Consider the following 9,826-nt stretch of genomic DNA (forward strand, 5'->3'; position numbering starts at 1 on the left):
CACTGGCCAGGGTCTGTGTTTGAGCAATAGCTCAATATTTTGGTGAAATCTGTAAAATTGTAGCTGTGTGTGTGTGTGTGTGTGTGTGTGTGTGTGTGTGTGTGTGTGTGTGTGTGTGTGTGAGAGAGAAAGAGAGCGTGTGTGTGTTAAGCAATATGGATAGCTGTGTGAGCAGCGTCCGTGACAGAGTTCTGGTTTCAAGCGTGTGTGAGAAAGTAGCACGATGCGGTTTGCAACACAAACTGTGGCGTAATCATAAATATAGCTTTACATGTTAATTCCTTCCTCAATTTTTAGCTCTGGGCAAAATATTTTCAGGAAATAAAAGTTGAGACATGAAACATGAGACAGATTTTAACCGCAGATTTTAGTTTTTAGTGTAAAAACAAACACCTTTTCACTCCCGGGTTAATGAATTAATGAGTTTATTCCCCTCCGTGTTACAGAGAACTTCTCTCAGCACCGCGTCTCCGCTGTGCTCGCTGGGAACCGGACTGTAGTTTTATCCTGATTTATTTCATTATTTACATTATTTATTTATTTATTTCTCTTTTTTTGGCCTGTTCTTCTTTCCACAGACAAAAATGATTTCGGCACAAACTTCTGTTTACACAAAATGGATTTGAGCTCAATGTGCAGATAGCACTCGTCCAGAACATCTTATCAGCTAATCGCCTGAACTTCAGTTCTTTTTTTTTTTTTTTATGCAATTTTGCTAGGTGTTGGAAAATGTGAGAAAATTAAACACCTTTGATGAAGGTCACATAATAGTAATAATAATAATGCTAACACACTCATTACAATGAAAACTGACTCTATTATTAGCATTTTAATACAGCAGTGTAATTATACATTTAAACTAAAAAAGAATTTATGAGTATGGCTTTTTTAACACAACACAGCAATAATAAATTTTTTATTGCTAGCTGTACACTTTTGTATGGCTTCTTATTTTTATGTAGCAATTTAACATGAGTTCGAACTTGATGATCTGTTGTATGTTTAACTTCCATAAATGGATCATCTACACATCGAGTGATTTATTCAACATGGATATTGTGTGACTGCTTTAAGCCTTACATTAAGGTTAATACGGGTATTAAGGATCCTTTGTTCCTCCATGAGAACCCTTAGGGCATTTTCACCTTAGGACCCCAGGGTCGTTTCCAAGTCATTAAACACAAGAGAAGAAGAGAACGAGGAAGACAACCTTCACGCTATGCTTAATATTATTGATAAGATTGACGCGTGCTACATGAACACAGATTTCGGGGGAGATAGATGGCACTGATGGCGTTGCATCTAAACAGTTATCTACTTTCGTTCTCGGGTACGATCAGCTGATTCGATCTGTCTTCTTCAAAAAGACTCGTGCACGGTTCTCGAGTGCAAGACGATTGTGTTCTCACTGATCAAAATCACCCAGACTTTGGGGTCAAGTGTTCTCGGAAACAATCCCGGGGCCTTAATATGAAAACACCCTTGAAGAGGCGTTCTCGTGTCCTTGGGCACGGATTAAATCAGATACGGAAGTCAATCTTACCCGAGAGTGGAAGTAGTTTAGTGTTTAGACATGACATTAGTGCGAAATCGCCAATCTCACAGCCATATCTGATACAGCATGAAGGCACGCGAGAGCATCACTATAATTTTTTTTCCGAAATATTAATAATATTTGGCAAAGCACAAAGTTAACTCATTTGTTCTCTTCTTCTCTTTGTGTCCAATAGCGGCTCACAAACCAAGTGGGTGCATACTGCCACCTGCTGTATCGAAGAGTGTAAATACGCAAATGTACCCGAGTATGGAGAACAAAAATAATGTGTCCGCCAACCTTTTTAGGGGGGGGAGCTAGTACGGGCAATTCAGTCGTGAACAGTGTGAAAACACCCTTAAATATCAGAGCTGAGACAAAGCCGGAGATCTCCATTCCTCCTCTCCATGGTATAATGTTCCTCACAGCACAGTCAATTAGCTGCGTGTTTACTGGGTCATGATTTAGAAGACAAACCTCAGGTATTGAATTATTTATGTTCTCTGTGTTTATTTAACTGCTGTAAGAGCTGAATTCAAGCCATTTGGCTCGTGAATCGTGCCAGATTGTTTTGCAAGCTTGAAAACAGGAAAGCAGGATGGGCCGCGCAGATTCTTCAACACTGATGTTCTCTCCAAAGTGTGTGTGTGAGAGAGAGAGAGAGAGAGAGAGAACTTTAAAAACTCAACCTATACATTTCTCTTCTTTAGACCTGAATATAAGTATTTGCTGTAACTGTATCTCTTACACCATGCCTGAAATACTCTAGTGAGGTGTGTGTGTGTGTGTGTGTGTGTGTCGTGAGCTCGGTTCAGCCCCTGTCCCGGATCAGCCTGGCCTTTTTCTGCGCCGTTGTCACCCGATCCTCTCTCTTTCTTCACTGGGAAGAAAAGCTCGCCTCTTTCCCACGCTCCTGCTACACGTGGTGGCTCCTGGGCTCCGCCCACGCGCGATGACGTCGCCCGCGTTCCTCAGAATCCTTTTCGATATCAGGTCAGTTTTCGTGGAGGCCCCGCCCGCTACGCCACGCCCCCTCCAGCTCTTCCCGCGCTGAAAGAAAAAAGGGAGGGGGAAGGGGGGGGGGGCTTCAAAATGGCAGATTTTAGGGAATAAATGCTTTTTAACAGCACCTGACTTTTTTTTCTTCTATATAGCGTTTAATATTAAACACTGGTTTACGTTGGACGTATAAACTGATACAGGGTTTGCTCACCCATATTAAGATTATTCGCCTCAACAATTTAACAATCCCAAATAGCTCAAACTGTCTTTCTTCTTTCTTAAAAATGTCTTCAGCTTGTATTTTACCCTTAAAGTATCTTCACCACAACACAATCGTTTTAATGGCTCACTGTTAACACAATGATTTAAATATTTTGTCATGTTTAACATAAAACATTCTGACAAATGTGAAAGAGTCTAAGATAACAGTAAATAAATAAAAAGGAATTCTGTAAACTAAAACACGTGAAGTGGCACAGAACACTTTTAAAGTCTAGTTCATAAAGGACTGCAGTTTAAAAGAAGGATCATAGAATTCTTTTACACTTCAAATGTTTTTGCATAAATTGATCTTTAGCAATTCTTCTGGTTTCTTGCAATGCCACAAGTCATGCACATTTCAAAACAAAAATGTTAAAACCTTTATACATCTGCATCATATTTATTTCATACTCTCACAATCCCAGAAATGAATCTTTTGTGTCTTATTTCATCTTCACTTGAAAACAAGTAAGTAATTTTAAACCTTTAAAAGGTTTTAAAAAATTATCATATTTCTATTTCTGTATATTTTTTTGATTATAAACTAGGATAAACAGGGTTACTTTACTACACATAAATGCAAAGTTCAGAAATCGTACAGATTCTACAAAAGAGTGTCTCCCTGTAATCAACAGCCACAAAGCAAAACACTGTTAGAACCTGCAAAAAAACTTCAACTGAATAAGAAAATCTTACAACCTTGAGAACCACAACCAACAGCACTGCGCACGTTATGTTTCTGCATAGGATTTTTTGTGTCTTCTAAGCATGCACAGTTTTGTGAAGAACCTGCGGCCCACAAGACTTTGAGATGTAGACATGTTCAGAACCTAAAACCTGCTTTATTAGTTTTTTTTTTTTTTACTGGAGATATTGTTAGCAAGTCATGGAAGTTTATTGTCACCCAATATTGTCCATAAAAATTACATACTGTAAATACCATTTTAAACTCTGTTACTTTATTTTACAATTATTTTGCTTATTTTGTAAAACCAAGTTTTTTTACGAAAACCTACAGATGTATAGCTACTTTGGGACTTTTTAAAGGGTCAAATGACCATTGCTCTGTTCCACATGGCCCTAATAAAAATATATTGCATCCTTCCACCTGCATTTTCAAACCTAAGTAGGTGTGTATTTACAGAAAGTAAGTAACAAAAAAAAAAGGCTACTACTTACCAAATTACTACATCACAAAAGCAAAACATCAGTGGTCTGTTGGGTGCTGAGTAAATAAAGCCCTGAAACGTTATAACTGAATTTAATAAGGTGTGGCTTCCCGTACAGAAGAAAGCAACCCGAACAGCTGTGTAATGAACTTTATAAATTTTTAATGGCTCGTCTTTGTACTTGACTTCGGGACTTTTTTAAATCATGTGATATGAGAGCTGTCTTTTTTTTTTAATAACATATTAGGTTATCATTTGTGCTTTATGCAGATCACATCTCTGTTGTTTTTCTATGGACGGTCACTCATGCATTCATCTGTTAGCCATCAAAAATTAATGAGAACTGAACAATGCAGAACTCTAGCACGAAATTCTTTAAAAAATCCATTATATCCTTTGTCTCATTTCATCTGTCTCGGATTGTGTAGCTGTTTGTTCAGCTCATGCTGACAAAGACAAATCTAATCTTCTTAAATGGTGATGGATTGCGTTTGCTGAAATAATTAAAGCAAAACTCCACCCTGAACCATACTAAGTAGGTTTATTGTTAAATGTCTGTGACGTGTTTAGCGATTCTGTTAATATGTCTAAATGTTGATTTGTTTTCTAGTTCTGTGTATTTTGTTATTTCAGTGAGAATTTAGCAATTGTGTGTTGCTTTAAAGCCATTGTTATTGCTAGCCCTGTTATAATGAGGTTTTACAGGAGAAACAGTCAACTATCTCAGTTAGATTTCATTGTTAGCTCCTAAATAAATAAATAAAAAACTCCGATTGACATTGGTGTTTTTAGTGACATGGCTAGTTAGTGGTCAGTGAGGTGACTAGTGTGATGGTGTTGAAGGTGGGATTAGCCTGAAAGTTTAGAACCTTTGTAAATGAGCGATCTGGAACAACTAAAGGACTGAGACAGACCGAGGTAGTCGAACAGCATAGTTGGGTAATGATCGGAAACTAAAATAAACCAATATTCCAATAAATTGAGTTTAAAGCAATGTAAAATAGTAGTAAAATATTTTGCATGAATGAAAATCACAAATAGATTTCTAAATGTTGATGTGAAAGTAGTGGAGCTCTAGATTATTTTTGCACTAACCTAACCCACAATGCACCACAGGAAGGATGGAAGGGGAAGGTCTTGAGGCAGGTTACTGGTTTCTGAACTCGTATTGCAGTATAGAGACCTTCATCAACCCATCAGGATTAACGCTAAAACTCTGTCTGCTAATCTGTGTCTCTGTAGTGGCATGTTGGAAAATATTTTCACGGAAAAAAGGGAGGGATCTTTCACACTTGTTCATTCACCTCCTGGTCAGACCAGATACCTGCACCTTTTGCTCAAGCTGGGAAGCAAAAGCTAAACTCCAAATGGCCTCATTATTAGACATTTCCTGTACAGGATGAGTGAAGCAGGAAGATGTGACTTAATTGAGATTAAATGATGAATCTAAACATTTTCCACAAGTAGCCTATGCACTACAACACTGTAATAAAGTGTACTTGGAAGGATTTCACTTGGAAATGTGCTTTCAGTTGGAAAAGTGACCTTTACAAATGAATTTAATATTGTAACCTGTTAGAGCACAAGTACACCATTAGGGAGATTTCTACAGGAATGTGTACTCTTAAGGGCACTTGAGAGACAAGGAAAGGTGTAGATAAAGTGAAGGACTCTTTTTCTGAACGTTTGAAGAAATTTATTGTTGCAAATGTTAAGTTTGTTGCGTGTGTGTGTGTGTGTGTGTGCATTTACACATTCCTTTAGAACAAAGACACACACACACACACACACACACACACAACCCTTAAACGTGCTGTTTTGATGTCAGTGATTCTGGCTCCGAGGTGTGTGTGTGTGACTCAGGGGAGCAGACGGCGGGCGGCTCGGAGCTTCTGCTGCTGTAGAGATTTTACAGCTCGAGCAGTTTAATGAGGCCGGAAGAGAAAAGTCGCGTTTTTTCCTCCCGCGGTTGAGGATCAGAGCCGGTGACCGCAGCGCCACACGGAGCAAACGGCGCGCACTCGTGTCTCTGTGTGTGTGTGTGTGTGTGTGTAGCGGTCCACGCCAAATTGTGTGTGTGTGTCCTGTTCCCACGGTGGCGCGTGACTGTGCGCGCACCTCAGCCTGTGGTCGCACCGGAAGCCGAGCAAGTGTTTTGTTGTTTAGGTTCCTGTGAGTGTAAACAGCTGCGACACACACACACACACACACACTGTAGAAACCAACGAAACAGATCTGTCTTTTTTTCTTTTTTGAAAATAATTCTCCCTTAAAAAAAAAAAAAGTTCCTTCGTTGTCAGCGTTCAGTTCTGCTACAAGTTTCACTCTACGTGTGTATTTCGAGTATTAACACTATTTCTGATGACACGTGCACCCTCAGGGATAAAGGGAACTGTGTTCTACCTTTCTTTTACTTTTTGAATAAAACAAAGAACCCCATGGACCTTCAGGAGATGCCCCTGGACCACATGCACCTTCTTAGGTTGAGGAGGTAAAACACGTGCATAGGGGTCCACTCTAACAAGGGACCAGTACAGACACCAACTTTTAGTAAAGTGAAGTTTCTAGGTGATCAAAAGATCAAAAGCTGCTCTTTATAGTTTGTCTACAAAATCAGAAAGATATATGATATTTTATGAATGCTTCTTAAGGGTGTGCATACATTTTTACTGCGCTATATGAACAGCTGGAATAAATAACTTGTGCATATTCTTTATTATTAATATTATTATTATTATTATTTATATTATTACACGTCATTCGTCCATTAAGTCTCAGATTTTTTATCTTTTGGGAATATTTTTCGCCTTGCTTTGCTTTTTTTTTCCCCACTATTAGCCACGCCTCTTTGGGTTTTTAAACCCAAACAAGCCACGCCCACCCGACAACAAGCGGAAGCCCGTGTCCAATCAGCGTCTCGCGGCTCCTCCTACTCCTTACCGCTCGCGCCTGTAGAGGCTCATTGTTATGCAAATGAGCGCTTCTGAAATAATCGCGCGCGCGCAGCGTCTGGATAGTCAGACGTCGGCTGGGACCCGCTCGGGGAGACACACGCACACGCACACGGAGCGCCAGCGCGCTGGGAACGAGTCGCACCGAAACAGCAACCACAAAACGAGCCTACAGGTAATTAATGTTCATTAACTAATATAACACTTTTTTTTAAGTGCTTGAATAATTACGTGTGTTTTTGTTTGTTTCTGTGTTGCAGGCTGGGAATGTAAGAGCTGCTCGCAAGCTGAGCGGTGAAGAAGAAGAATACGGAGGAGTGCGTTTAATATATTATATATAGATATTTTTGGAAATAAACTGCATCTACATTACTGCTGCTAAGATTTTTAAAATAAATTAATCTGCCATATAAACCTCGTGCTGCTATTGAGACACTTTTGCGGAGCTTCGCGTCTGGATCGGGGTTCCATATATATACACACACACGTATATATATTTTGAGGAATATATCACATCACGTTCCCATACTCTTCCTCCATCACCATCAGTTCCGCGCAGAGCCCCCCGTGATCCTCCTCCTGCCTCGTGCCCCAGGTTTGCACCATGAGCCAGGCGGACGTGTCCACTTGCTCTGCGCCGCAGCGGGTGTTCCAGGAGGCGGTGCGCCGCGGAAACACCAAGGAGCTGCACTCCCTGCTGCAGAACATGAGCAGCTGCGAGTTCAACGTCAACTCGTTCGGACCCGAGGGCCAGACCGCGCTGCACCAGTCGGTCATCGACGGAAACCTGGAGCTCGTCAAGCTGCTGGTGAAGTTCGGGGCGGACATCCGGCTCGCCAACCGCGAGGGCTGGAGCGCGCTGCACATCGCCGCGTTCGGGGGCCACCAGGACATCGTGCTGTACCTCATCACCAAGGCCAAGTACTCGAACGGAGCCCGGTGATGCATGCAGGATCTCTCTCTCTCTCTCTCTCTCTCTCTCTCTCTCGCAAAAAGACGAACCACGGACTTTCCTTCTGGCCAAAACTTCAGACAGCGCGCTTGAGTTTATTCACCTAAAACCAAATGAGCGCCATGGAGCCGGCTGGGGTTTAAACGGATCACATGTCCTCTAACTAACTCCTAAATCATCCGGGCGTCGGTTTGGTACTAAAGCTTTTTTTTCCTGAATTTTTAAAATCGCCCTAATTGATTGTTCCAGAAACATCAGACTCATTTATTTTTTTTCTGGAAGGATTGATGGATGACCCTTTGCTCCTCAAAGTTACTGAACATTGTTTTAAATAAAAAAAAATGAAAACACACGGATGGATGGATGGCACTTGAGGTATGCTGGAAAAGGGAATTTATTCATTTTTTGGGGTCTACACTGTTCCTGAGAACCTGAAATGTCATGTGGTTCTGTTGTTGTTGTTGTTTTTGTTGTTTTGCAATCAGTTAAAGCATTTAATTCTAAACGCGTCTAAATAATATTCTGAACAAATGTCTATAAATAACAGCACGTGGAGTTCAATTGAAAGTACTGTACATCATAGCTTTACTTCTAAATCAGAGTAGTCCAGTGCGTCCTGCAGTCACCTACAGCACATGCTATAGAGGTGTGTGTGTGTGTGTGTGTGTGTGTGTGAGAGAGAGAGAGAGAGAGAGAGAGAGAGAAAACTGCTGCTTTTCGCTTTTCACGTCAGGAAAGTTGCGTTTGGTGTAGACTAGCAATTTCTCAGTATTTTTTGGTTTGTTGTTTTTCTTCTCTTTAATTTTACCATCCTGGTCATCACTGTGAAATACAGGCTGGGCTTCTTATTTATGAAGGTACATTGGTGGTGATGATGATGATGATGATGGTCATGATGATGCATCTATGTTTTATTATTTTTAAAGTCCGTGATTAAATTGGAGTTTAGGGGAAATAAGCTGCTCATCGTCTCCTGTAAATTGTGACTTTGTGGCATTCTGTATCCCTGCATTCTTTTTTAACGATTCGTTTTTAAAGCTGTAGTCCGCGTGCATGCTTTCACCTCGCACCTGTGTGACGTCACCACGACATCAGCGCAGGTGTGCTGGAGCGACAGAATGCTATTTATCTCCGTATTTATCTCCTGAAATCCTGTAAATCCGTCACACGTTCCCTCTGGTGTGTGTGTGTGTGTGTGTGTGTGTGTGTGTGTTATGGATCTCTGCATCAGCTACCTCGACATAAAGTATTCTCTTTTTTTTAAGGCTAGTGATCCGTCTCATAACCTTCATCATTCCCTTATTCTAGTAAAGAGAGAGAGAGAGAGAGGGAGAGAAAGATTATCTCTCATTCTCTAAAATTGTAATTTTTACTCCAGATCATCCGACAACCAAAATGAAATCAAAACCATATTGATTCATATTATTATTATTGTTATTATTATTTGAAAGTCAGCCAAACGCTCACCTTTGTGTGTCACTTTGTTTGTTTGTTTGTTTGTTTAGTTACAAAAAGTGACATGATTTATTATATGCAGGGAGATTTTGTTGCACAAAAATCACGGAGCCTTTATTTCTCTTATTATTATTATTATAATACGTTTTATTTCGCGCCCCCTAGTGCCTGCTCGGGTAACTGCAGGATTTCAAGCTTCATAAAGAGAGAGAAAGAGAGAAAAATCAAGTGACTACTGAGCGCCACTCAACTCACATACTGTTGAACAAAGACTGTTGTGTGACTTATTGCAGGGATGAAAAATCTTCAGATTTTAGAAAAGAAAACACAATAGAAAACAAATCAGACATGGAGCAGATCTCCCATCACCGCGTTTGTGTTCGAGTTTCAGCCTGATGTGTTTCAATGCTGCTTTCATTTACATTATTGTTGTCTGTTATTTTTTATTTTAAAGCAACCAGTGAGTGAAAAAGGAGGAAAGGTGCAGTTAAAGTTGTCAAAC

At 40.3% G+C, this 9,826-nt stretch overlaps 1 protein-coding gene across 1 annotated transcript in view; it reads left to right on the plus strand.

Annotated features, from left to right (window-relative positions):
• Positions 1-6,984: 6,984 nt before the first annotated feature.
• The window catches only part of nrarpa (NOTCH regulated ankyrin repeat protein a), a 3,706-nt gene continuing 864 nt past the window's right edge, over positions 6,985-9,826 (plus strand). The window contains exons 1-2 of the mRNA XM_053515537.1: positions 6,985-7,092; positions 7,178-9,826. The exon at positions 7,178-9,826 is cut by the window's right edge and continues 864 nt beyond it. Of these exons, the coding sequence (XP_053371512.1) occupies positions 7,522-7,860 (339 nt within the window). The 5' untranslated portion in view covers positions 6,985-7,092; positions 7,178-7,521 and the 3' untranslated portion in view covers positions 7,861-9,826. The remainder of the gene's footprint in view (positions 7,093-7,177) is intronic.

Source organism: Clarias gariepinus, chromosome 17 (assembly GCF_024256425.1).
Source record: "Clarias gariepinus isolate MV-2021 ecotype Netherlands chromosome 17, CGAR_prim_01v2, whole genome shotgun sequence".
Taxonomy (NCBI): Eukaryota; Metazoa; Chordata; class Actinopteri; order Siluriformes; family Clariidae; genus Clarias; species Clarias gariepinus.